The sequence below is a fragment of the Salvia miltiorrhiza genome, chromosome 5, assembly GCF_028751815.1.
Source record: "Salvia miltiorrhiza cultivar Shanhuang (shh) chromosome 5, IMPLAD_Smil_shh, whole genome shotgun sequence".
NCBI lineage: Eukaryota > Viridiplantae > Streptophyta > Magnoliopsida > Lamiales > Lamiaceae > Salvia > Salvia miltiorrhiza.
Window position 1 is genome coordinate 24,773,346 of NC_080391.1, and position 26,982 is coordinate 24,800,327.

At 34.0% G+C, this 26,982-nt stretch overlaps 5 protein-coding genes across 5 annotated transcripts; 2 read left to right on the forward strand and 3 right to left on the reverse strand.

Moving 5' to 3' along the window:
- Positions 1-969: 969 nt before the first annotated feature.
- LOC131024199 (auxin efflux carrier component 5-like) lies at positions 970-3,049 on the forward strand. The gene is made up of 5 exons (XM_057953706.1): positions 970-1,816; positions 1,912-1,997; positions 2,086-2,243; positions 2,660-2,736; positions 2,817-3,049. The coding sequence occupies exons 1-5, from the start codon at positions 1,104-1,106 to the stop codon at positions 2,887-2,889; spliced, it is 1,107 nt and encodes a 368-aa protein (XP_057809689.1). The 5' UTR covers positions 970-1,103; the 3' UTR covers positions 2,890-3,049.
- Positions 3,050-9,952: 6,903 nt separating this feature from the next.
- On the reverse strand, positions 9,953-11,137 carry LOC131024200 (major strawberry allergen Fra a 1-2-like). The gene is made up of 2 exons (XM_057953707.1): positions 10,808-11,137; positions 9,953-10,458 (listed from the first exon to the last, which is right to left on the reverse strand). The coding sequence occupies exons 1-2, from the start codon at positions 10,989-10,991 to the stop codon at positions 10,163-10,165; spliced, it is 480 nt and encodes a 159-aa protein (XP_057809690.1). The 5' UTR covers positions 10,992-11,137; the 3' UTR covers positions 9,953-10,162.
- A 4,116-nt stretch (positions 11,138-15,253) lies between these two features.
- LOC131024201 (major allergen Pru av 1-like) lies at positions 15,254-16,219 on the reverse strand. The gene is made up of 2 exons (XM_057953708.1): positions 15,781-16,219; positions 15,254-15,702 (listed from the first exon to the last, which is right to left on the reverse strand). Exons 1-2 carry the CDS (start codon positions 15,962-15,964, stop codon positions 15,404-15,406), a joined length of 483 nt encoding a protein of 160 aa, XP_057809691.1. The 5' UTR covers positions 15,965-16,219; the 3' UTR covers positions 15,254-15,403.
- A 1,727-nt stretch (positions 16,220-17,946) lies between these two features.
- LOC131024203 (major allergen Pru ar 1-like) lies at positions 17,947-18,950 on the reverse strand. The gene is made up of 2 exons (XM_057953709.1): positions 18,586-18,950; positions 17,947-18,405 (listed from the first exon to the last, which is right to left on the reverse strand). The coding sequence occupies exons 1-2, from the start codon at positions 18,767-18,769 to the stop codon at positions 18,107-18,109; spliced, it is 483 nt and encodes a 160-aa protein (XP_057809692.1). The 5' UTR covers positions 18,770-18,950; the 3' UTR covers positions 17,947-18,106.
- Positions 18,951-24,854: 5,904 nt separating this feature from the next.
- Positions 24,855-26,018, forward strand: LOC131024204 (uncharacterized). Its single transcript, XM_057953710.1, has 3 exons — positions 24,855-25,420; positions 25,520-25,627; positions 25,719-26,018. The coding sequence occupies exons 1-3, from the start codon at positions 25,337-25,339 to the stop codon at positions 26,016-26,018; spliced, it is 492 nt and encodes a 163-aa protein (XP_057809693.1). The 5' UTR covers positions 24,855-25,336.
- The last annotated feature ends 964 nt before the right edge of the window (positions 26,019-26,982 follow it).

The following is a 26,982-nucleotide window of genomic DNA, read 5'->3' on the forward strand; positions in this document are numbered from 1 at the left end:
AAAAATAAAAAAATAAAAATAAAATAATAAAATAATAAAATAATAAAAAATAATTTACCGACGGATGTCGGTACTAATTTTAAAAATAAAAAAAACAAATAAAAATACAAATAATAATATTTATTGAAATTACCGACGGAATATTCCAACGGAGTTTAATCCGAAATTACCCAATTTTCCGACGGAGTTTAATCCGTCGGTAGAGATTCCGGCAGTATTCCGTTGGTAAAAAATAAAAATAATTATTAAAATCGAAATTACCGAATTTACCGACGGATATTGTCCGTCGGTAGCGATTCCGTCGGTAGTCCGTCGGTATTTTCATTAGAAATAGATGCCGGCTCCGGCGATGTTGCCGGATGACGGTCCGTCGGTATCTACCGACGGAAAATAGTCCGTCGGTGATATCTGTCGGTGTTCGCCAGTTTTCTTGTAGTGTTATATATAAAATTTACTAAAATTATTTAACTCTTAACAATTTATTGAACACACTCTCTACTAGTAATTTAAAAAATTTATATTCGGTCCTTTTAGTTTTGTATATATGGAGAAATATTTAGTGGAGTTAAGATGTGTTATTGTGTGTAAAGTTTCAAATTTAGAGGTTGGAAGATGTTCAGTTTCAGTATCTGGACAAAAGACATTTTGTTTTTCCAATTATGTCAATTATGATTTTGGTAGCACGATGGAAGTGCTATGCGAAGCGACCTCAATTCCAATTGATCGGTTATTAATTAGTGGCGCCACTGGCATCACCAAAAAGGATGAAAATATTAAATTTGTATTTGCCTCTATTATCATTAATTAAACCACATTTCAATTGCCACTATTATCAAAACCACAACTAATTCTGCGATCCACAGAAATCAAGAATCCTTTCTCCGAGTGTTCCTATTCTTTTCTTTTTATAATCAAGGAATTAAATATTACTATTAAGGAAATAAAATAGGTAGAAGTTAAGAGTAAACAACTATAAATTCAGCCGCTTTCAGTTTCAGTTTCATCACATTATTCTTGAGCTAAGTAGCGCAAAATTACAAAAGATACATATAAATCAGTATCCTAGAGAGAGAGAGAGAGAGAGAGAGAGATTTATCGAAGCAATGATAGAATTGGGAGACATATACAAAGTAATAGTGGCGATGGCGCCGCTGTATGTGGCGCTGGGGCTCGGCTACGCCTCCGTGAAGTGGTGGCGGATGTTCAAGCCCGACCAATGCGACGCCATCAACCGCTTCAACTGCTACTTCATCATCCCCTTCTTCACCTTCCAGTTCACTGCCGGCGTCGACCCCTACGCCATGAACTTCCGCTTCCTCGCCGGAGATGTCATCGCCAAAGCCATCGCCGCCGCAGCATTAGCTCTCTGGGCCAAATTCGACAAAAAGAGCGACTTTTCTTGGGTCATAACTTCATTCTCCCTCTCCAGCTTCAACAATACGCTCGTCGTCGGAGTGCCCTTGCTGAAGGCCATGTACGGCGCCGCCGGCGAGGATCTGGTGGTGCAGTCGTCGGTCATGCAGTCTCTTCTTTGGTTCCCGATTCTCTTGTTCATGCTCGAATTCCGGCATGCCAGCTGCTCCCACGATGTTATTGACGACGAAAAACCGCAGCAGCTGTCTATAGACGCAGATAATTCAAATTCAAATTCAAACAGTATGATAGTCGTGGTTGTCGATGGTGCTGCTGAGGGCGGAGCTGCGGCGCCGCCGCTGAGTATGAGGTCCACACTCAAGAAAGTTGGCGCCAAGCTTGGAAAAAATCCGAATTGTTATGCTTGTGCGCTTGGCGTCATTTGGGCTCTCGTGGCAAAAAGGTAATTAAATCAATAATGTTAGAAAACAAAAAATATACTAATACTCGTCTTTTATATATAAATAAAATTCATGTAGTGAAGTTTTGTAATTTTAGGTGGGATTTTGAAATGCCAAGCATAATGGAAGGATCGATTTTGATAATGGCTAAGGCAGGGAGTGGGGTGGCCATGTTCAGCATGGGTAAGTGGTGAAATGAGATTTGATTGTGAATATTGTTAATATTAGAGATTGAGACATTATACTATATGTTTGATACATATGGATGCAGGGTTGTTCATGGCGCTGCAAGAGAAGGTAATAGCTTGTGGTGTGCGGCTTACCATATACAGTATGGTTTTGAGGTTTATGGGTGGCCCACTTGCTACTTCCGTCGGCTCTCTTGCTTTAGGCCTTCGTTCCAATACGCTTCGTATTGCTATTGTGCAGGTAATTAATTTCGACTCATTCAATAAATTAATTCTAAAATCAAAATTCCACCCATCAATAAAAATTAAATATATCAACCAAATCAAAATACTAGAATATAATTAATTCTATTATTAATTAATATTCCATTCGTCCCCAAAATGAGCATTTATATCTTCTTTTTAATTTGTCTTTGAAATCAGTATTCATTTTTTTTTGGTAAGTATACTCCTCACGACTCACTTACAATAAAATAAAATTATTATTTCACTACACACTCGATCACTTTTTTAAAATTTGTAAATCTTAAATGAGTATCTATTTCAAAGACGGAAGGAATACATACTACTAATGAAAAATAAAAAATCGAAAGGGAGCCCATGTAGCTCCACATCTACCTAAACAAGAAGAATAATTTGTTTTTTTTGGTAATTCAGGCAGCTCTACCACAAGCTATCGCCTCTTTCGTGTTTGCAAAAGAGTATGGCTTGCATGCTAACGTACTCAGCACTGCGTAAGCCCATTTTTGCCTATCATAATGATTTGTGCATGCAACTTTCGTAACCTAATTTCGATGTTTCTTAAATATTTCAGGGTCATTTTTGGCACAATCGCATCTCTTCCACTATTGATAATGTACTACGCCATATTAGATATGCTGCGTTGATAATTCCACATCAAGTTGAAGATTAATTATGATCGAACAAGCTAAAATCAACTTAATTACTTTGTTATAATCAATTTAGATTGATTGAATGTAAAGTATGTAATCCATTTGTCTCTAGTGATTATACTACTATATAGAAAAACAATCTATTATTACATTAGTTTTAATTAGCACAATATAATTAACAAATGCCGTCGTATTCTATCAAGGTATTTGGAATTAGAATAAATTAATAAATTTTTGTTGTTGAACTTAATTTACTATAGTCGCCTTTATATAACATCTACTAAGGAAACTCGACACATTCCTTTCAAATATAGGAAGTTCATTAATTATATGCGTGTCACTGAAAAGGCTATAGCTAAAAATATAAGCCTACACTATAAATTTTAAAAAGTACTAATAATACTAGGAAAAACAAGTTTCCAAAGACTCTTTTACTTAAGGGATTTTTGTAAATAAAATTACGAACAATTTTGAATTTGCAATTTTAACGTGATTTTTAAAGTGTGGCTAATTAAATCACCACCTTTTCAATTTTTGCAATTTAGTCCCCCCAATTTTTTTCGGTGGTCGGAGTGATGAGATGGAGCTTATGTGGATTAATTTGCCACGTAATTAATTGTTGAGTAAGATTAAATTGCTGACTAAGATTATAACAAAATAAAAATATAATTCTTTTTTATTTCACTTATTTCCCGTCAAATTAAAAACCACTTCATTTCTCCCAATTTGCCGTCAAACACCAAACACCCATTTGTCTCCGATTTTCGTGATCAGCTTTCCCCCTTGTTCAACAACTTCTCTCTCAATTTTGTAAGTAATAACAACCTAAGTTGTTACTAGTCTGGTGATTTTTCAGATGAGGAAGCCCTGCCATCTTGTATCATTCTTTGCTGCAATTTTACCTTTTCTTTAATTTGGGCAGATCTGTTTATCCTGAAATTTGTAATTGCTAAACGCAAGTTTTGCTGTTATCAGTGGTAATTGTTTGTCTATTATTAGTCTGTGTGCGTATATGTCTCATTAGCTGATATTTTCTCCCATGCCAGTATGGGAGAGCAAAAGCAGTTTGTAACAAGTTGAAGAAAGATATGCAAATAGTGTTCAATATGTTGCCAAAAAGACATGTGGCAGCTTCTCCTATAAATTTCACAAAAAAAAAAAAAAAAAAAAAACTCAATAAATTTCTCCATACTCTTCTCTAATGAAAGATTCACACCCAAACATAATTGGGAGACAAATGGGTGTTTGTGGTATTTGACGGCAAATTGGAATAGGTGAAAATGGGAGACAAATAGGTTTTTGATGTTTGACGGCAAATTGGGAAAATGGGATATGAAATGGTTTTTAATTTCGACGGAAAATAAGTAAAATAAAAAAGAATTATGTTTTTATTTTGTTATAATCTTAGTTAACAATTTAGTCTTACTCAACAACTAATTACGTGACAAATTAATCCACATAAGCTCCATCTCATCACTCCGGCCGCCGGAAAAAATTAGGAGAACTAAATTGCAAAAATTAAAAAATGGTGATTTAATTTGCCACGCTTTAAAAGTCACGTTAAATTGCAAATTCAAAATTATTCGTAATTTTATTTGCAAAAACCCATTTACTTAAAGTGGAAAAAGAAAATCTACAACACTATATATGAATAGAAAGGATATTTATAGAGTAGTACTGAAGAAAGAGAAAACAATATTTTGAAAATATCAAGCACAGAATTCTGATTTCTGAGTTAAATCCAAAAATCATGTTGATGCTTGCTCCTGTTGCGTCAGTTCCAGGAACGAATACATGATTTACCATTTGGAAAAATGACTAATTAGATCAAAAAGTTTTAGGTTATCAGCGTCTAAGTATACTAATTTTGAGGATAGTTTAGTTTTGCATATGAAATTTGAAAGGTATAAAAAAAATACATGAACTTTAATATTATAGCAATTTTATCACAAATTCAATTTCTAGGATATTCGAGCTCTATAAAACCCTACGATTTACAGTTTTAGAGATGTCTTATACGATATCTTTTAGAGATGTTCTATACGATGTCATTTTTTAAAATGTTTGATGAGTACACGTCAATATTTTGACTTGCAAAATCAGCTTGAATTTGAACAAAAATTGAATTTATGACAAAATTGCTACAACATTAAAGTTCATATATTTTTTTTGCATCTTTTAAAGTTCATGTGCAAAACTAAACTACTCCCAAAATTAGTGTATTTAGGCGCTAATTAGTAACCCAAAGTTTTAAGGTCCATTTCGGTTTACAAATATATACTAGTTCATTGATATAATTTCTAATAGTTATACGATTTTATCTAAATATACCCATGTAATTAGTAATAATAAATTTCTTAATTTAATGCATCTCCGTAAAATTTATTTTTATATCATTATATATAAAAACTATATGAATATCATACACGCGTACTTAAACTATTATTCCTTTAGAAATTATGTTTTGGACCCCTCAAAACAAAAATGGTGATTTGGAAAAACAATTAAGTTAATTAAATAAAAATGGAATGACTCAGACAATTTCAATCATTCTATATTTCTATTCCACCTATAGTTATTAACTGGGTTGGGCACAAAAGGCATGATCTAATGGCTTCACAAGCTATACATACATGAATTACCGTAGCATGTGCTTGGGCTCAATTGGTCTGCTCTGTTTCAAGCTCAGCCCATCACATCACATGTGTTTGGGCTGAATTACCATAATTTTAAAATCCGAACCAAACGGAAACAAATTGAAATTATCTTAATTGTTTTGTTTTTATTATTATCTAAGATTTTATTTTAACTAATAATTTAATTTTTCAAGAACTTGCAACAAAAAATGTATAGAATTTGGAATTTAGAAAATAAGACTTTAAATTAAATTAATTATTTAAAGGGGTTATCACCAAAAAAATACATTAACTTTGAAAAAATTTGGAAGATCAATATCAAATGGCAACTCATTCCCATGGCTCGTGGATATTTTACTATCAAGTTTGCTAATATGGAAGATAAGAAAATCGCTAAACAGAAACATGTTCTCGAACTCGCTAGAGGCGATCTCCGTTTACGTGAATGGACGAAGAGATTCGATCAATATAAGGAGTCATCTCCTCTAGCTTCTGTCTGGGTTCGCATTTTTTATTTGCCTATTGAATTCTGTCACCCTGAAATCATTGTTGGTGTAGGAAGATATCTAGGGCTTCCTCTCTGTGTTGATAATGCTTCGGCTTCGGGCGCATTGGGGCATTTCGCACGTATTCTGGTTGAAATCGATCTCTCGTCTCCTCTTTCGAATTCTCTGCTTATTAATGACGATACTAGTCCTTTTTATCGTTTGTCAACATTGCTCTCGCTGGATCAGAAAACACAATAATTTTCTCAAAAAATTAGTTTCTGATGTGGAGGTTCAGTTTACACTACAACCACAGAGCATACTAAGAAATTTCAAAAGAAAAATTGCCGACTGTTTGCGCACAAAGCACTATTCGCAAATTTATTATTGACAAGATTCATTATTCACGTGAATAGTACCGGTGCAAGAAAAAATTACGTGGCTCTGATACCAGTTGTTGGGAATTAGACGCAACTAGTTCCACCTTGGATCTAGTGTAACGCAATATTTTAGATATCGACCAATATGAAATGATAAAAAAAATAACACCGATATTTTTAATGTGGTTAAGCCAAATTGTCTACGTCCACGTACCCACGCCAATATATTTGAGAATCTCAAAAGGAGCATACAACAAAATATCACACTGTATTTTGTATTTGCCTATGCAGAGGCTATCTCTTAACTCACTTTTATCACTCATGTATAACTTCAATACTAAAGTTTTTCCTCACAAGATTTTTTTTTCTCTCTCTCTCTAACATAAAGAAACATTTCTATTTTGTTGGTGTTGGTGTACATGAAGCTGCTGTGAAGCCCTCAATTTATAGGCAAAGATCGAATATTGTTAGAGCTGCAGTGATTGAACATAATGCAGCAAAAGCATAATGAAATGTTGCAGCATTAAATGTTTGCTAGGATCTATACACTAGCCTTTTTTACTAACATTGTATTGAAGAGATAAAAGGCATAAACTCTTCATGCAAGCCCTGAATAAGATAACGATGCAACCGAACTTCTTCTACAGCCCCTTCCGCATCCAATTCTGAAATTTCAGAACACAAACTCTTCACTTTCAAAAAATAATCTGAAATCGAAAGTTTACCTTGGATCGCCCCGGCAAGTTCGTTCTCCAAAAATTGGAGTCTCATTGAACAACCTTTCAAGTGTCTCCTACACTTCCTTATTGACGTTTGCAAGCAAATAAAGCTTTGCCACACTTGATCTTCCACTTCCTCTGTGCTTCAATAATTGTCATTGTATCTTCTGCAATTTCGTCATAACCAGAGATAAGATCCCACAAATCCTGCCCTTATGGATAAGCTATCATACATAGCCTCTAGTAACTATAACTGTCACCGACGAGCTTGTCAACAGAGGCACTGCTTCCACCTTTTTATTTTTGTTGTAGAGTAATTAAATCAAACACCTGATAGGAAAACTAGGCTCTTGATACGATGTAACAAATATAGGAAGCAAACCATGGAAGTAAATGAGAAGCAATATGCGAAAAAAAGACTGCAATTCTTATTGGTACTCAAAGATGAAAGATGATCTAACTTAGCATACTAAAAGATAAATAAATACCCTAAGAAAATCCTAAAATATCTCCACCAACAACCAGTGGCGGGGCCAGGAATTAATTTGGGAGGGGGCTGAACTTACACGGGGGAGATTTTTTTTTTTTTGACATAATGTATATTTAAGGCATTATTTTATTAAAAGACAAGCATAATAGTAATAATAAAGAACAACATTTTCATAGATTATATAATTTATATATATAACAAATTAGTTTCAATGCATTACAAATTTTTTTGGGACATTCTGTATTTTTAAAGCATTTTTTATTAAAAGGCGAGCATAATAGTAATTATAAAGAACAACATTTTCATATACCAAATTAATTTCAATACATTACAAACTTTTTTTTTGTCATTTTGTACATTTTAGGCATTTTTTTATTAATAGACAAGCATAATAACAATAATAACGAACAATATTTTCATAAATTATATATTTTCAATAAATTACAAGCTAGAATCAATAATAATAAAAGACAAGCATAGTAATAAAAGCAAACAAATTTTTTTTTGGGCATTCCATCCATTTTAGGCATTTTCTATTAAAAGACAAGCATAATAGTGATAATAATGTATAATATTTTTATAGATTATATAGTTTTAAATAGGAGTTATTGCCATAAAATACATATACTTTGTCAATTTTCTGGTTTATATCATGACTTTATAATTTGGCCAGAAAATACATCAATTTTCAATTTAATTGCAATTATAACATGACTTTATAGTCTGGCCAGAAAATACATCAAATTTCAATTTATTCTCAATTATAACATGACCTTATTTAGATTATTTTTCATCATAGATGTATTAATATTTAATTTATTGTATTTATATTAATTTTTATGTATAAAATATTTTTAATTGATTGATTAATTTTTATAAAAATTAAGTTAGATGATTAATTATTTCATAATATATATATATATATATATATATATATAAATTTGATTTTAATATTCTATTAATATATTATATATATAATAAGTATTTATTTATTTAAATTGTGAAATTATAAAATATTAGGACCAATTAAAAAAATTACGTACATATATAATAGAAACTATGTTAAAAAGTAAATAATATTATATATTATTTACATATAGATGTATATTTATCAAATATATATGTATTTATATATAGTATATTGTGAGATGAAAAGAAAATTAAAAATATTTAATGTATTAAACTTGATATTATTATACTAAATTAATTACAAGGTCATGTTATAATTGAGAATAAATTGAAACTTGGTGTATTTTTTGGCCAAACTATAAAGTCATGTTATAATTGCTATTAAATTGAAAATTGATGTATTTTCTGGCCAAATTATAAGGTCATGATATAAACCAGAAAATTGACAAAGTATATGTATTTTCTGGCAATAACCCCTTTTAAATAACACAATTATCCTTAAATTAATTATAAATGGAAGAATATAACAAGCTAATCAACTTTTGTAAAACAAATTTCTTTTATAATATAAACATATATCTATATATATATATATATATATAGGGTGCGGTTATAGTGAGAACCAAAATTATCGTGAGAACATAAGAACCAATAAAATTACTGCATCTGCTATACAAATTAATGCATCCGCTATTAAATTTAATGCATTCGAAAAAAATAATTTTTTTGCTCCCTTCAGGATTCGAACCCAGCACCTGCATCCATCCACCAAGATGATGCATCCACCGTAGATCTTGATGATCGAATGGCTTAAAATGGTTCTCCGTTCTTATTTTATTAGTGGTTCTTATTTGAACCTCTCCCTATATATATATATATATATATATATATATATACTATAAAAAACTCAAAATTTGGGAGGGGGCAGCCCCCTCCCTAGCCCCCCCCCCCCCCCCCCCCCCCCGGCTACGCCCCAACAACAGATACGGTTTGAGCTAATTCTCCTAAATAAAAGACCACTAACTTATTAATAAAACAAACTCCTAAATAAGTGGAAAGCAAACAAATAAACAACTTGGACTAATTCAACTAATAGTAAGTTTGACTATGTTCAAGCACTTGGAGATTGGATTTCGTACGGCTACAGAAGCCGCTGCAAACAAGCTTGAGATGAAGATTGAGAGAGAATGGATGTGGCAGTGGTTGGCGGTTAAGTTTGCCATTGGGATTTTTTTTTGCCGGATTTTGAGAAGGAGAGTCAGACGGCCAGACTTGTTGGAGAAGTAATCACCAAAATCTTAAGAAGAAAGATAAGAATAAGAAGAGTTTTTACTTTACTTTCTTTTATTCGTAGGTTGGGCTTTTGTTTTATGGGCTCAATATTGAGCTCATCCGTAATAGATATATAAGACTACTTCACCAAATATATGCCACTCACTTTAACCAATACTAAAATTTTCTTAATCTCGAAAATCCCCTCTTTCAGGATATAGACATATTTTTGTCACTAAAAATACAAAACACATTTTTATAGGAATTCAAACTTAACCGTCACAATTCAAAAAACTATTGTATAATTGCAGCTATTGCTACATTCTCTTAATGGGAAAAACAATATCAATGAATATGGTGGAAACAATTAATTAAACTAGGCATAAACATTGGGGTTTTGGAGGAGATAGGCCTCAACAACTTTGTATATGGCCATGGCACTCTCTTTGCCAGCCTTCACCTCTTCCTCCTTCACCTCGTACCCTCCGAACGTATGATACTCGCTTGTCATCTTGCAAACACAACCGTCATCGGACTTCTCAAACTTAATTTCATACGCGATCGATTCAATCTTGTCAGCCAATGCATCGCCCTCCACCATCGTGTACTTGCACACAAAGTTTTCCTTGTCTAGTTCATCTATGCGATTCTTCATGTACTTAAAGTGACTACCTGCATTGCATGAGTAAACAATTATATTTAGGGTTGTGCTAAGTGGAAGAAAAAATCCCTTGGTAACAACTTCGGATGTGTGCCTGGCATTTTCCCTCAACTTTTCAATGGAATGTTCATTGATTAAATAAAATCTAGCCAACAACTCAAAAATTCTATATGAATTAATTAGACGCATCATAAGGGATTCAATATATATATGAGGACTTTTGGCAGCTCAAAGCGTCCTGAACGAACTATATATAATTCTCAAGATAAGAAAAATTCAAAATATTCAAATTCTTATCAATAATGAATGGCAAATTAATTGAACAAGGTAGACAGGAGTGAGGGCGTATCAAATGCTTACTCTCGGTAAAGTTTACTTGCTCGATGCTTCCAACTCCTCCATCTCCTTGCAATAAGTCGACACTCTTAATGAACTGAGGTAGGAGTTTTGGCATTAGGGTGTTGGATTCTAAGATCAAAGCCCTAAATGCACGTGTCGGGGCCACGGGGCTAGCGAATTCTTGAGTTATTTTTGTGACACCCATGATACAAGATTCTGGATAATATGAGATTTTTTTGTTTTTTATTTTTGTTGAGAGAGAGAATAATATGAGGTATGATATTGAAAAAAAGTTGAATAATGATATGGAAATAAATTGTATATTTATAGGGGTTCTGAAGGTTTGGTATCAATGCACTTCATCAAAATTATTGAACACGAGTTATAGAAAGACCTACGTTCAAAGTCGGCGGATTGAAAATTCTTAGTTTTCGCACCTATCAATATTTCAAAAAAAAAAAAAAAAAGAATTTCAATTGTGATACTTATGTTGACAACTACTTTTTTAATTATACGTGGAATTGGGGAGACCACTTATGTTGACAACTAATTTGAACATTCTTCTTTTATTTTATTTTCGAAATTTGAATGATTTAGATTTTTTTTTTTTTTTTGAGTGAGAATGATTTAGATATTTAAACCCATGTGAACCTCAAATCAAAAGAGGAAACTGAACCACTTGAAAGTCGGGATTATCATGGAGTTTTTCTTGGCCAAGGGTTCTTGAAGAAAGCTAGCTATTTAATTTCTTAACTAGTTGGTAACCCGTCGAAAATCGACGGGAATAAATGAATATATATAAATATTTGTAATTATTCAATACATTTTTTATTTGATAATTTTTTTTTCCACTAAAATAAAGCATTAAATAAATTTGTTTTAAAGTAAAAGATGTTAACTAAATATATTTTTACTAATATTTAGTCAAACAATTCTCTCAACTCAGAAGGTAATTGTAAGAAACTAATTTTAGACACTTCCACCAATCCAATCTGATTATGATGATTTTAAAAATTTTCGATGCTTAAAGGTCAACTTCTGTCTCCCCCTCCAAAAAAGAAGAAGAAGAAGCAAATTCCGAAGTCCCAAGCCGAAACATGATAGAGTAAAAGATGAAATATATCCATTCTCATATAACACGTTATTATAATGCGATTATATATAAAAGAAAAGAAAAACCTAAGAAATCCTTGAAAGCACAAAAGAAGCAGACTAAGGGCCGAGCCTCATTAAAACCATTTTACGGAAAACCCGGTAAGAAAAACCGTAGAAGGAAAAAAGAGTACTCGTCTAAAACGAAAACAAAAAGGAAAGGAAAGAGGAACGGGAAGGTCAGTTTCAAGAACTCTGGCCTAACCATCGTCCCCAAATCGACCCGGTTCAACCATCCTCATATAACATATTTTACCTATGAACATGAAAAAATATGATGGGATTTATTGCACCTTTCTTCCCTCCAAGCACAAGCAGCACACACATATCAAATCAACCTAGCAAAATATAAGAAAAAATATTTTAAATAATATCGTTAATGACTTAAAACTTTTAAAGTTTGAATAAAATATTAAATTTGCAATTACCTCATAATCTACGAAAATTTCATCATACACAACATTAGTTGTTGTGTCTTGCGTATGACCACTTTCATCACATACTAAAATCTTTAGACCTCTTTTTCTAGTGACTCTTGAGATTGCCACGTAGAGTTGTCCATGACTAAAAACTGGTTTCGGTAGGTATAATCCTACATTTGAAAGAGATTGGCCCTGGCTTTTATTTATTGTCATAGCAAAACAAACATTCACAGGAAATTGCCTTCTCTGAAACCGAATTGGAAATTTAGCGAAATTTGATGGACTCATAATCATTCTAGCTATGAGAAACTTCTTGCCTGCATTTTTTCCTGAAATGAGTTTGCCTTCAATTACGCGTTCCCCAAGTTGAGTTACTATCAGCCTAGTGTCATTCCAAAGCTCATTAGATGGATCAATATTTCTGATAAGCATTATTATGCATCCTTTTTTCAATTTAATTTAATGACTCGGTAATCCTGAACACTTGATTGTGTTGTGATATTCAACCGAGAATACTTGTTCATCATCCATCTACTTTGCAAATACTGTCTGAACTTAGGTAAACCCTTTCCTTGCTAGACATCAGAGACATGACGTAATCATTGATTGTATCAACCATCTCATTGGTGGGGGCCAAGATAGCTCTATTCTTAAACATTTCTGGATCAAATGCATTATTCATGACGTCATTGTATGTGTTTTCCACTATAGCAGCAATAGGATTTGTTGCATCGTGTATAAGGACATCTTCTGATAATGCTACAATAGATTCTCCATCACCAAGACTATGTCCGGCTGTACTGTCACCTATTTTAAGTATCCACTTTGCAAATTCGTTGGTTTCTTCTGCATCCGAACCAGAAGCATTTGCCTGAAACAAAAATGTGTACCAATATGTCTTATTCGAATTATCACTAAATCAAACAAAAATATCTATTGTTTTTATCAGCCTTATTGCCTTCCCTATACGTTGTATAATAGTATTTTCATGAAAATATCCTAACTATACATAATTACATTTAAATGTTCACAAAATCAATCAAGATAAGCCATTTAACCTTACTGTGTCGTCTTGCAAAGTATGTAATCCATAGAAAAACGATCTATTACTACATTAGTTTTAATTAGCCTAATATAATTGACAAATGCCATCGTATTCTATCAAGGTATTTGGATTTAGAATAAATTAATAAATTTTTGTTATTATCGCTGAACTTAATTTACTATAGTCGCCTTTATATAACATCTACTAAGGAATGAGGATTAATTCGAACAATGCAAGATAAAATTATTAAGATAAATACATAGATACAAACATTTAGTAATTTTTATATTTTAATATTTTTTATTTGAATAAAAATAATATTAATAAATTATCATGGTAATATGATTTTTTTAAAATATATATTTAGATTAAGATTAAAATACATAAGAAATTAATTTATCTAAGAATTTGAAATTTATTTAAGAATTTGAGTCTATCTATAATAAAGATGATAGGTTGAAGTAAATAAAATAAGAGCTCAAACGTGGCTGCATGAGGCCAAAATTAGATATATATGATTGGGATATAATTAATGCATAATAAATTAGATATAGAAATTTGTTGATTAAAAATTTAGAAAAAAATAAGAATGAATGAGAATTAAGAAAAATTAGAATAGAGTGATTCTATTACGCCACGTAGGATAGAGCTTATTTTACTTTTATATATATAGAGATAGATTATGTTTTCTTGTTCTCTAATCCTTTTCTTAATGTTTGATCTTGTAAGAGTATAACTAAAAACTATTGGGTTAAGGTACAGATACCCCCCTAAACATGACCTCCCTAGAGCGTATACTCCCCCATTCTCCAACTTGGTACAGATTGCCCCCCAAACTCGACGGAAAGTATATATTTAAGTCCAGGCGTTAGACGGACGTCTAACGCCGTCAAGAAAATAATTATTTTTTTTAATTTAATGCTGGGCCCGAAAGTGGAGCAACGGGGCTGACCGTTCGTCGGAGAAGGTCCTCAACAGCGGCAGCGGCGTAACCATCCCTGAATCCAGCAGCAGCATGACTGCGTCGAGCCGTTGACCAGGAGAAAGTAGCAATGACAGACCTTTCTCCGCTCGCCGGAGAAACGCAGCAGCCGTGAGAATAAAGGAGGGAGCTACACCTATAAGCTTCGCCGGAAATCGTATGAAGAACGGAGACACTATCATTTTTAATCGTTGGCGCTAGGTCCAGAGAGAAAGAGAGGAGGACGAATGACGACTGACTATACCAGATTCCTCGAGGCGACGCCGGCGGCGACTGAGATGGCCGGGAGTTGCAGCGGCGATCCCAAATTTTGGAAAACTGGGGCTCCATTCGAGTCCAGATTTGAGGCTTCTCTTCGTTTCTTCGGTAGATTTCGAGAGAGAAGAAATGAAGATGGGATGGAGATGGAGATAGCGACCCCTCGCCAGAGTTCAGAAGGGGGCGACGCGGCGGCGGAGATCCCAAACCCGGAATTGCAGCGGCGAAAAAAAAAATACTATAAATTATTTTCTTGACGGCGTCCGTCTAACGCCTGGACTTAAATGTATACTTTCCGTCGAGTTTGGGGGGATTTGAATCATCGCAAGCTTCCTGCAAAATTCCCGTTAAAATTGCGCACGATACATATTTTCAGTCTAGGAAGTGCAATCAACCAAAAACGGAACGACCACGTTTTGCAAAGGATGCATCGAACTGAGAAAAAGATCTTTCAAGCCCATTTCCCTTTCTTTTGGTATGTGCGTCAAATTCATCATTTGCCAAAAAAACAATTTTGATGTGTATTTTTGCTGACTAAATACATCAAGACTTATCCACACCAAAACAAACAAGTCCCGGAAATATAAATAACCACAAAACAAAAAACAAAAAAATAGATGCAAATAAATAACCATGGCATCTTAACATATTATTAAAACAGAAAAGTACACAATAAACAAAAATAAATACAAATTACATACATCCCTCATCGATGATCAAATCGATCTCCAAAAAAAAAAAAAAACTTTACAAAACATTCAATTATAGGCATGAGGGTGTGCCAAAAGATAGGCTTCCACAACTTCATACATCCCAACAGCTCTATCTTTCCCTTGTTCAATATCTTCTTCTTTAATCTCCATATTTTCCTTTGTGTAATACTCACTTGTAATCTTGCAACGGCACCCACCAAACCCATACGCCTCAAACTTCACCTCATGCGTGATGCGATCGAGCTTATCCATCAATCCATCCACTTCAATAAATGTGTACTTGCACATGTAGTTTTCTTCGTCCAGCTCGTCGATCCTATGCTTCACGTAGTTTAATGGACTTGCTACAAAAAAATTAAAAAGGAAAAAAAGATAAGCCCACTATATATCATATGATGATGCACGTGCCAAAAAACATATACCTTCTGTGAAATTGATCTGTTTGATGGTTCCCGGCCCGCCGGTGCCTTGAAGGAATTCGACGTTCTTGATTGATGAAAACATGAGTTGGGGAGCAAGATTGTGAGAATCCATGATCAACGCCTTGAACATCCTATTTGGGGTCACTTTTGTTCTAAAGGTTTGTGAGACTTTGATCACTCCCATTTTTTTTTATTCTTGTATGTTTGACACAAAAATTGATGATCAATTTTGAGTAAAGTGGGTTGAAATGGAGGGGATTTGAGATAGGAGGAAGAAGAAGATGGAAAAGACTTTTTGGAGTAGATGGTGTGAGTAAATTGCAATAATAAAAGTTGATTCAAGAAAACAAGTAGTCTTTCATAGTGGGTACCCCCGTTTGATGACCCATTCAACGCGCAAAGGGAACCTTCCCATGTGAAGTGCAAGACCTTTTTAGTTAAATCATTATTTTTATTGTATTTTTGCTTAAATGTAATTTGGAGAATATTAGTATTTTTAGTGAGTGGTTTAACACGTAATTAAAAAACTAGGTGGGGCACATGTTGAAACCAATAAAAAAAGGTATTTTACTCGTGTGAAGATGTTCTTGGAAAATCTCGAGGTGGTGAGCTTAAGTTTATAAAGTCTTAATCTGGATTCTTAACCTTCAATTAAACACTCTATTTATTTGAGCAATATAATTTGTATAAGCAATATTTTTCTTGAGGTGGATGAAACAAATAATATATTGGTAAAGAAAAAGGTACTAGTCCAATTAAAAATAGGTGTGATATTTTGCTATATGTGAGTGTATAATATCGGTTACACATCTAAAAAACTAAAGCATCCCCCCCCCCCGCCCCCCAACATGTGTCGGCCGGCATCCAATCACTTCATGCACCTAACTAGAACTTATAGTATACAAACTTAATTAAATTATTTATATCAAGTTGATTAGTTGATCGCATCAATCAATTTCAAAATTTTCTATGTAACTTGTAGTTTTAAAATATCCCATCAAAACATTCAGTACCATGTTTTTCTAATGAAGTATTACATATTTCCAACTGCCAATCGATCCATTATCTAAATTATATATAACTGCTACTAATATACTAGTTAGCTTCTTTTAAGTTTTAAGGATAACTTATTAGTGATATATAGTATATAGAAAATAACAGTTGGTTGTAAGAAATTACTAATTTTGAATTTTAATAAAATGTTACTGGACAATGAAATAAAAGAGATTATATTTCAGGTGTAAATGGTATCAACCCATTTGAAAGATAAAATTTTTAAAAAAATACCTACCTTTTATAAAATATATTATAAATTATATTCATGAGAACTTTTTTACCCTTGTGTTGAACAATGGTGCATTTTGCACTAATGCACTTTCTAAGAATGTTCTATTGCTCGACTCGCATTAATTGAGCATGTGGAGCATCATTAGTGCATTCATTAGTGTCCGGTTTGCAGTGGTCGAGCATTAGTACATTTACCGTTAATCTTAGATATCTTCGACTCGGAATAGTCGAGCATTAGTGCATTACCACCAATGCTCAACTCGCACTCGTCGAGCAAAGTTTGCAATTTGAATAATACTATAGACCAGTGAAATTAATGAAGTTTCGAATCTATTAAATAAGTACAATTTTATTCTTTCAACCTTAAAATTGGTCATTTAATTAATTTTCTTTATAATGAATATTTTTTATTTTTTATCTTTAAGAATGGATAAAAATGATCATTAATCCTTATAATTTTATTCTAAAGATGTGTTTTTTAAAAGCCGACTTTAAACAATTGACAAAATTCATTGTTCATTGCTCTGTTGAAACAGAGTTCAATGGCAGCGTTGCCGTGCTCAGCCGCACATTCGTCTTTTTTTTTTTTTTTCTTTTTTTTTTCTTTTTCTTTTTCTTTTTCTTTTTCTTTTTCTATTTCTAATCTTATATATTACGATGTGATGTAAAGGGTAATTTATTTAGTAGAAAATAATTTTATTTTATTTGTACTTTATTTTAGCTACTAATTTATAATTTCATTTTTTTTGTATTTATTTTGCATAGGAATCATTTAAAATTTATCCTTCATTTCCCCTTCATTGTATTTCTACCTCCATTTGATTCCCCCCTCATTTCATTCCATTGTACTAATTAAAGCATGTGGTGTAATTGGAATAGTAATCATAGAACACTTGGTCCTTGCATTAATCAGGAAACGAAAACATCTCCGATCCATAAAACATCTTATTTTCCACCCAAACTAATTCCATAGCTTGGGGTAAATTAAAGAAACACAATACATAAGCATGCAAATTTATTGAAAATGGTGATCACAAATTCATGCATAAATCTCCGGGTTGGCCAAGAGATAGGCTTCCACAGCCTTGAGCAAACCAGCTGCCTTATCCTTCCCTGCCTTGATCTCTTCCTCTTTGATTTCGACACCGGCTTTCGTGTAATACGTACTTCCATTTTTGCCCTTGGTGCCACCATCTTCACTAGCTTCCATCTTCGTTTCATAAGCAACCTTGTCGAGCTTGTCCATCAACGGATCCCCTTCGATCAATGTGTATGAATAAGTCATTGCTGCCTCGTCAAGCCCATCAATTCTATGCTTCATGTACTTGAATTCACTACCTGCGCATTTAATTACCATAAATCAAATTAAACTTACTTAATTCTATTACTTTTTATTCATCAATGAATGTAATCATCTTCACCTGCATTCGACAAACCTTAATTAGTATTCTAGAGTTCTTCATCAAATTAAGAATGTAACTTATTATGTAAGAGAAAAATGATAAGCATGAAATGGACCTTCTGCAAAGTTGATTTTCTTAATGGTTCCAGGGCCTCCATTCCCTTCAAGAATCTCAACATTTTTTATGGCTTGAGGGGCAATTTTGGGAATCAGGTTGTCGCCGTCGACGATCAAAGCCTTGAACAGCCGTGGAGCGGCGATGGGGCTGCTGAACTCCTCCGTGAAGGTCACAGTCGACATATTGTGAGATTTTTTATCACTTTTACTAATGAAATTTACTTGATGAATGGAAAATGCAATGAGTTTTATGTTGTGAGATGGGGATTTATATAAAGATTGGCGGAAGAGAGGGATATGAATTTGATATCATAGTTTTTGTTTCAACGAATTTTGCAGCCATTTAAATCTTTTGATGATATGAATTTTAAAGTACGTCAAAGCAAAGTAGATGAACATAAATAAGCAAATTAAATACTTGCCGAATAGTTTGGTTGTATATAAGAAATTTAGAATGTCCCAAATTATGATGAAATAAAGTTAATGTTCTGATTAGCTACTTGGTATATGAGAATTGATTAGCAACTGATCACACTATTAGAAAAACTCTCCCATATAACATTGCATATGTAATGGACATTTTGAAAAATCTGTTTTGTATGAGCACATTTTTTGCTAAAGATAAAGCTTTTATAAATATCGGTATCAAGTCATACGCAGGGGCGGATCCATGTCCTGTTTTTTTTTTATATATATATATATATATTTTATATATATATATATATTTTTTTCTTTTCAGTATTTTTTTTACTGTTTTTCTATTGCATAATTTTTAATTTTACTGTTTTTCTTTTGCATTATTTTATATATTTTGGTTTTTTTATCCTTTCGGTATTTTCTTTATTTATTGTTTTTCTTTTTCCCTTTTATATATATTTTTGTGAAAAATGTAATACTTTTAAAATATTACACTTCTTCATAACAATAATTACTTTTTATGACGACAATATTACGTGAAAAAAATAACTAAAAATATAAGTTCTCGTGAGTAAAAATAATAATTATCGTGAACAAATGTTTCAAAATTATCCATTTGTTTATGATAATTGTTACTTTTATTTATTAGAACTTGTACTTTTAATTTTTGGTTAAGTAATTATTATAGTAAGAAAAAGTAATTATTGATATGAATAAAAGTAGTGCTTATTTTTACTCATTAGAACTTATATTTTAGTTATTTAGTCAAGTAAAAATTGTCCTACGAAAAAGTAACCATTGATATGATGAATGGTAATGTTTTAACAATATTACATTTCTTCACAATACTGTTTATTTGTATTCATAAGAACTTTTACTTTTTGTTATTTTCTCAAGTAATTATTTTTGTAAGTAAAAGTAATTATTGATGTGAAGAAAGTATTTTCACTTGCTAGAACGTTCATTCTTAACTTGAAAGAATAAAAGATTTTTGTAAATAACTTGAAAGATTTTCTAAGTGATTTAAAAGCTACCATCATATTCCGCACATGCTTCAGTTTTTAGTCCAATTGACCAGCTAATTAACGAGCATTCAACAAGGTTGCTAACCGATCACTCTGTTAGGTAGGATTTATTTGAACACCAATTAGTTAACATCATTTTGCTTATCTGTGTCACCTAACTGACTCATTATCAGCTAGCCTGCCTTAGAACACTCAAATTGAAAAATGAGCGAAAAACGCTAACTGATGTATCCACCCCCATACACAAATACATATTCATCTCGGATTCAAACCCGGGACCAAATCTTAGTGATAGCGAGAATTTCATCATTTGACTGAATTGCGGTTATTTATGTATTATATGCATCTGAATCAACATTATATATTGTCTTATTCATTATTTTCATTTTTCAAGAAAATAGTCATTTTCATTATAACCTAACCATGTGTGTGTGTGTGTGTGTGTATTTTTCACGTCTAAAATTGACGACATAAATAATGAAAAAAATTACTACTCTCTTTATCCCGTATATATAGGCTAATTGAAATTTACACAAGTATTAAGAAAAATCATTGAAAATGAAAATATATAAGTAAACTTCCTGATATGCACAATTTGAGTAAATTAAAAAATTAAATAGGAATATAATAATCAATGAGTAAAAAATTACTTATTATAGAAATAAATCTATATAAATGGAACATTCAAAAAATAAAAATAAGCCTATATATACGGCACGGGGAGAATATATATTACACAAGCAGATAAAAACATACTCCCTCCGTCCACCACAGATATGCCACTTTATTTTCGGCACGGGTTTTAATAAAATGTGAGTGAAGTTGGTAGTGGAGTAAGGGTTCCACTTTAAATGTGAGTGGAATGGTGTGGACCCTACTACTAAAAATGAATGTGGCATATTTTTTGTGGACGGACGAAAAAGAAAATTGTGGCATATCTTTGGTGGACGGAGGGAGTATGTAGTTATTAATTTAAACCATACATCCCCATAATACAACCAATTACATTTCAAGCAAATTAATTAAGGATGCCTAGGCACCCATAAAATAAAATACACACCTTATATAATTTATTTGTATGTGCAGTTAGCCTCATCGATTTCGTCCACCTTGTGTTTTGCGAATTAGAATTGACTACCTGCAACGATATAAATCATTGGAGACTTTTTTTTTTCTATTTGTTAGTAATTTTTACATTTGGGTTTTTTCCCATGTTTTAACAAAGTTGGTCTCTATTTGGTAATTGATGATATATACTCCCTCCGTCCCAACGAAAGCGGTGCGTTTCTTTTCCGCAGGGGATTTAAGAAGAATAAGATTGTAATGTAAAAGTGTGTAAATGTAATGACCCGCTCTTTTATATATATATTAAAACCAGTGATGCGTGATTATTAACTTATCACCAGCGAATGAAACCCGATTTTATCCTATTATGGATTCAGCTTATGATCCTGAATTTATACTATTGAAGCAGTCAATGATAATATTTCAAAAGTTATAACTGACTTAGCGAAGTCATGTTATTTATTAAGCGAGATGGAACTAGATTCTATTATTCATATCATTACTTAAGTCGAGGATTATTTCCGACTCCTGAAGTTAATTAAATCTACGGATTTAATTTAGATTCATTTTACAACCTGTCGATTCTAGCAAGGTAGGAAATCATATGTCGAAACACGGGATTTATTTAAATAGACCGTATCAGGCAGACACGAGCACGCGATCCTTATTACAGTTACAGAATCACCGAGACATAAGAATATACACTACAAAAAAACCGAGTATTACCGGGAAAATTACCGGCGGCGAAACGCCCGCCGGTAATTATCGGCGGCCCAACGACGCCGAAAGAAGGCGGGTCGGTTTTTTTCTTTAACGGCGGTATTACCGGCGGCATTATCACCGCCGGTAATTAGAGGCGGCTCGCCGCCGGTAATTTTAAATTAATTTAATTTAACTTTAATTTTAAAAAAATTGTAGATTAACGGCGGCATTGCCGCCGTTAATTAGCGGCGGCAAAATGCCACCGGTAATTCTTTAAATAAAAAACGACTTCAGATCCCCTTTTCTTTCACAGCAATCACGCGCAGGCCTCAAACCCTTCTCCCTGCCCCCTGCCGCGCCTCATCGCCGACCCAGCAGCCGCCGCCGACCGCCAGCCGCCGCCGCCGTCAGTCCACCGCCGCCGGCCAGCCACCCCTGCAGGTATTATTTCTCTCTCTTTCTCTTTATCTCTCACTTTCACATTTAATTAATTTATTTCTTTAACATTTAATTAGTTGAACGACGCCGCGCCGTTGCCAACACCGCCATCGCCACCGCTCCGCCGCCGACCACTACCGTACGCTTTCGTTCTCGTTAATTATTTGATTTATTTATTAATTATTTTGTTAGATTAAAATTAATATTAATTAGATTAATTTTAATTAATTTATAATATTTGAAGTATGATTAATTAATTTAAAATTTGTTTTTTTAATATTATTTTGTTAGAATCTAATTAATGTTAATTTGATTAATTTTAATTAATTTATAATATGTGAAGTGTGATTAATTTTAATTAGTTAAATTATATTGAAATTTGTTTTTACAATCTAATTAATAATTAGTTGGAGTTTGATTAATTTTAAATTAAAGTTGTTTGATTAATTATAAAGCATGATTAATTTTAAGTATGAATTTGTTAGAGATTTATTTATGTTAAATAATTTTGTTAAATAAAGTATGATTAATTGAATTTTAAGTATGCTACGTATGTGTTTATCATGAAATGATATGATATTATATATTGTGGAATAGATTTAATCAATTTCTTAAGGATCTTCTCCCTTGGGGATAGAAATTGATTATTTCTTAAGGATCTTCTCCCAACAAATGATTGTTTTAAATTTCAAACTTTATTTTTTATTGCTTTATATGTATTGTATATTGCTTCGACATTGGGGGGCCGGGTAGACCTAGTATAGACTTAGTAAATTAGGACCACTATGGTCACTATAGCTGCTGGTAGAGTCGAGCACTTGGTAGTTAGGATAGTGTGGTTATGCTGTCGAAATTTCGTTTGATTCAAGTAATTTATGATATTTTATTTATTTTTCTCAATTAGAATTTGCAAGAATGAGTGATAATCGCATGTGGATGTATGCGAGATACAATGATCGTTCTGCATTTGAAACGGGGCTGGAGAGTTTCCTTGATTATGCGATAAATCAAACGGCGTATACAGATGGAGTAGGTAACATTAGGTGCCCGTGTAAGAAGTGTAACAATGAAGCCTTTTTATCTGTACCTACAGTCAGAAAACATGTTACTAGGCGTGGATTTGTCCACAATTACACAACTTGGGTTTATCACGGGGAAGCACCGATGTATATGGCGACAGAACATGCTGGACCTAGTAATTACTAAGTAATGGATGAGGATGATGGGTCATACAATAACTATGAAAGGATGGTGCATGATCATGCTGGACCTAGTAATTATCAAGATGTGTCAAATCTGGAGGAGCCGCCCAATCCTGATGCTCAACAGATTTACGACATGTTGAACGCGGCCGATAATCCATTGTACCCAGGCTGTGACACTTACTCACAGTTATCCTGGATGACTCAATTCATGAGCATAAAGACTGAAAGTCACATGTCAGAGAGAACTTACAATCAGTTATCTTCGATGTTTCGAAATGCTTTACCGAATGATAACAACTGTCCAGAAGACTTCTATAGTACGAGGAGAAATCTGCGCGGTTTGGGTTTGCCCGTGGAAAAGATCGATTGTTGCGTTAATAATTGTATGTTGTATTGGGGGGAAACTAGTGAGCTACATAGTTGTATGTTCTGTGATCAATCGCGATATAAGGAGAATTTGCGTGCATCTGGAAGTCGTCGAAAGAAACAGGTGCCCGCCAAACAGATGTACTACTTTCCTTTGACGCCCCGACTGCAGAGGTTGTTTGCATCTGCAGCAACAGCCGAGAATATGCGTTGGCATGCGACTTCAACAGACGATGGGGTTATGCGCCACCCGGCAGACTCTTCGGCTTGGAAGCACTTGAATTCAGTTTATCCTGAATTTGCTCAAGAGACCAGAAATGTGAGATTAGGTCTATCTACAGATGGTTTTGCCCCCTTTGCACAATCAGGACGTCAATATTCTTCTTGGCCGGTCATTGTCACACCATATAACTTGCCTCCATGGTTGTGCATGAAAGAACAATTCATGTTCCTCACAGTTCTCGTACCTGGCCCATCCAATCCAAAGATGAAGTTGGACGTATTCTTGCAGCCACTGATACAAGAGTTGAAATATTTGTGGGACGTAGGTGCGAACACTTACGACGTATCTGTGAAGCAAAATTTTCACATGCGGGCAGCTCTTATTTGGACTGTCAGTGATTTTCCAGCGTACGCTATGTTGTCTGGGTGGGGTACAGCTGGGAGATTGGCATGTCCACATTGTATGGAGAATACAGAAGCTTTCACTCTAACGAAGAGTGGAAAACAATCGTGGTTTGACTGTCATCGGAAGTTCTTACCTCGTAACCATGTGTTTAGAAGAAATAAAACCTCATTTTTGAAGAATAAGACTTGCAATGTGTATGCACCAGCCGACTGATGACACATCTGATGGGTCCGGCACAGGGATTTCTGCGACTCCTGAGACCCCCCAGGCGTCTAGTAGTTCACGGGTTAGAAGGCCCATCGCCCCTCCAGCTGCCACCATCAGGGCCAACGCGCCTAGGGAAGCACATGGGAGGCTTGTCTTTCAGAGGATGCCCAATGGGTAAGTATTTTAATTTAAATCATTATTTTTCGTACAGCAAACAAATCCTTAAATTAGTTTTACACAGTGCTTTGATGGAGCCAGTGGGCCTGGCCAAAGCCTGCACTAAAGCATTTAAGAGGGTGGATAACCCAGGCGGGTACACTTGGAGGTTGACTCCCCCGGATGTGAAGGAGTTGTACTATGCCGAATTACAGGTATGATTGAATTTATAGTGCATATAAAAATATTTGATAATCTATTGTAAAATGTTATATATTAAATTAACTATTTCATTCAACAGAAAGAGTTTTCTTGGTCGCCTGCGGACGAGCTTGAGGTCAGGGCCATGTGGGAGGTTAAAGCCAGCAAGAGGTACAGTGACATGATGAGCGACTACAAGAGGAAGCTCATGGCTCATACCGATGCAGGTCGGGAGATGGATAGACCCGTCTGGATGTCTGCCGAATTCTGGACAGGACTCAAGGCATACTAGAGTCAGGAGGCTGTTCAGGCCGTTTCCGAGCGAGCACGTGCGAACCGGATGTCTGAGCCCGATGGACCCGGTACTGGGATCAGCAGGCACGTGGGAGGGTCTCGGTCCACTCGTGTCCTGCAGCAGAGTCTGGTTAGTAATTATCAAATAAATTCATAAGTATATATATATATATATATATATATATATAATATCGCAAATAATAACTTGTTTATATGCATGCATGGACAGAGCTTGGACACTGGACTCCCCCTGACTGCACAGAACTATAGCACTTTCCTCCGCCTCCACATGCGCGAGGATGGATCTTTTCTGTCACAGAGGGATGCGGACATTGATGTAAGCGGTTAATTAGTTTAATCAAATATTAGTAATTCATAGTGAAATGTATTTATTTTAATACAATTTTCAATTGTTATGTCTGAATTAGGCGGAGATTCGTCGCATTGCTGTTGAGACTGGGCGAGAGGACCGGCTGCCTGAGATCTACTTGGAGGTCGTACGGCCCGACAGGTCCCGGCTCTACGGCACTGGAAGTGCCGGTAGGAGCCAGGTTAGTAGGGGGTCTTCTCAAAGCACAGACACTTCCATGATGTCTCAGCAGATGTATGAGACACGGATCTCCACGCTTGAAGAGCGCCTACTGGCCGAACAAGCAGAACGTGAGGCCCTCCAGCAGCGTATGGCTGAAATCGAGGCGTTCATGAGGCGGTCGGGTCAGCTACCTTGAGCAGCACTTTATATTTTGGAACTATTAATTTAATGTTTTGGACTATGTAATTAATTTATGTTTTGGAACTATTTGTCTGAACTATGTTTAGGAACAAAATTACACTTGCACTTTCTTTTTACATTTATATATGTTATGTTGAGCAACTATTAATTTCATGTTTTCAAACAACATTACAATTAATTCGTAACAAAGTAATAAATTCAAAATAACGACGAATGGAAATAAATTCAAATTACTTATCTTATAACAAATTATCTCCTTGTTTTTTATAAAAATAAGGACGTATGGAAATAAATTCAAAATACAATAATTATCATCATAAAATACTAATGGAGTATATAAACTATATTGATTAAAAAAAATTAATTAATTAATTAATTAATAATAATAATAAATTAATAAATAAATACTTTTGCGACATAAAAATAAAGACAAAAACGAGTTCGATCCGTAATTAACAGCATCTTATCGGTATCATCTTGATATATTATAAGGTTATGAATATATATATGATTTTGTATATTGAATTAGACTTTAAATGAATTAATAGGTACTCTATATATCAATAATACGAGTGTTCTGTACTGGTGACCATTCGAAATGAACTTCAAAGTTAAACGTGCTTGACTTAGAGCACAACTAAGATGGGTGACCGACTGGGAAGTTCGTCTAAATAATAAATAATAAATAATAAATAATAAACAAATTAATTAAATTACAAAAAAAAATTACCGGCGGTATTTTCTCGCCGGTAATTAGCAGCGGCATTTTACCGCCGGTAAGTGCAACAATTACCGGTGATATTCACCGCCGCCGTCCGGTGCCTATCACAGGCGGCAAACCCCCGCCAGTAATTACCGGCGGCATTAATGCCGCCGGGCAATATGCCGGCATTTTCGTCTGCCTTTTCGCCGCGGACAAATAACGGCGGGACCTACCGCCGTTAATTACCGGCAGCGTG

Coding starts and splice junctions, on each gene's coding strand:
- LOC131024204 (XM_057953710.1), top strand. CDS start 25,337: ATGTCTGAGCCCGATGGACCCGGTACTGGGATCAGCAGGCACGTGGGA. Junction 25,421..25,519: donor GTGTCCTGCAGCAGAGTCTG/GTTAGTAATTAT, acceptor ATGCATGGACAG/AGCTTGGACACTGGACTCCC. Junction 25,628..25,718: donor AGAGGGATGCGGACATTGAT/GTAAGCGGTTAA, acceptor TGTCTGAATTAG/GCGGAGATTCGTCGCATTGC.
- LOC131024203 (XM_057953709.1), bottom strand. CDS start 18,769: ATGTCGACTGTGACCTTCACGGAGGAGTTCAGCAGCCCCATCGCCGCT. Junction 18,406..18,585: donor GAAAATCAACTTTGCAGAAG/GTCCATTTCATG, acceptor TTAAATGCGCAG/GTAGTGAATTCAAGTACATG.
- LOC131024199 (XM_057953706.1), top strand. CDS start 1,104: ATGATAGAATTGGGAGACATATACAAAGTAATAGTGGCGATGGCGCCG. Junction 1,817..1,911: donor TGGGCTCTCGTGGCAAAAAG/GTAATTAAATCA, acceptor TTGTAATTTTAG/GTGGGATTTTGAAATGCCAA. Junction 2,244..2,659: donor TTCGTATTGCTATTGTGCAG/GTAATTAATTTC, acceptor TTGGTAATTCAG/GCAGCTCTACCACAAGCTAT.
- LOC131024201 (XM_057953708.1), bottom strand. CDS start 15,964: ATGGGAGTGATCAAAGTCTCACAAACCTTTAGAACAAAAGTGACCCCA. Junction 15,703..15,780: donor ACAGATCAATTTCACAGAAG/GTATATGTTTTT, acceptor ATTTTTTTGTAG/CAAGTCCATTAAACTACGTG.
- LOC131024200 (XM_057953707.1), bottom strand. CDS start 10,991: ATGGGTGTCACAAAAATAACTCAAGAATTCGCTAGCCCCGTGGCCCCG. Junction 10,459..10,807: donor GCAAGTAAACTTTACCGAGA/GTAAGCATTTGA, acceptor CATGCAATGCAG/GTAGTCACTTTAAGTACATG.